Raw genomic sequence first — 247 nt, 5'->3', positions numbered from 1 at the left:
TGACCACCCCGACCTACGGGGACCTCAACCATCTGGTCTCGGCCACCATGAGCGGGGTGACCACCTGCCTGCGCTTCCCGGGCCAGCTCAACGCCGACCTGCGCAAGCTGGCGGTCAACATGGTGCCCTTCCCTCGCCTCCACTTCTTCATGCCCGGCTTCGCCCCCCTCACCAGCCGCGGGAGCCAGCAGTACAGCTCGCTGACCGTGCCCGAGCTGACCCAGCAGATGTTCGACGCCAAGAACAT

At 66.4% G+C, this 247-nt stretch overlaps 1 protein-coding gene across 1 annotated transcript in view; it reads left to right on the top strand.

Moving 5' to 3' along the window:
• Positions 1–247, top strand: part of LOC109926158 (tubulin beta chain) — a 5,370-nt gene that overhangs the window by 3,562 nt on the left and 1,561 nt on the right. Inside the window, exon 4 of the mRNA XM_048594662.1 lies at positions 1–245. Coding sequence (XP_048450619.1) covers positions 1–245 — 245 coding nt within the window. The remainder of the gene's footprint in view (positions 246–247) is intronic.

Source organism: Rhincodon typus, unplaced genomic scaffold (assembly GCF_021869965.1).
Source record: "Rhincodon typus isolate 14 unplaced genomic scaffold, sRhiTyp1.1 hic_rhity00012555, whole genome shotgun sequence".
NCBI classification, from domain to species: Eukaryota; Metazoa; Chordata; class Chondrichthyes; order Orectolobiformes; family Rhincodontidae; genus Rhincodon; species Rhincodon typus.
This window is presented reverse-complemented; position numbering and strand designations above follow the sequence as displayed.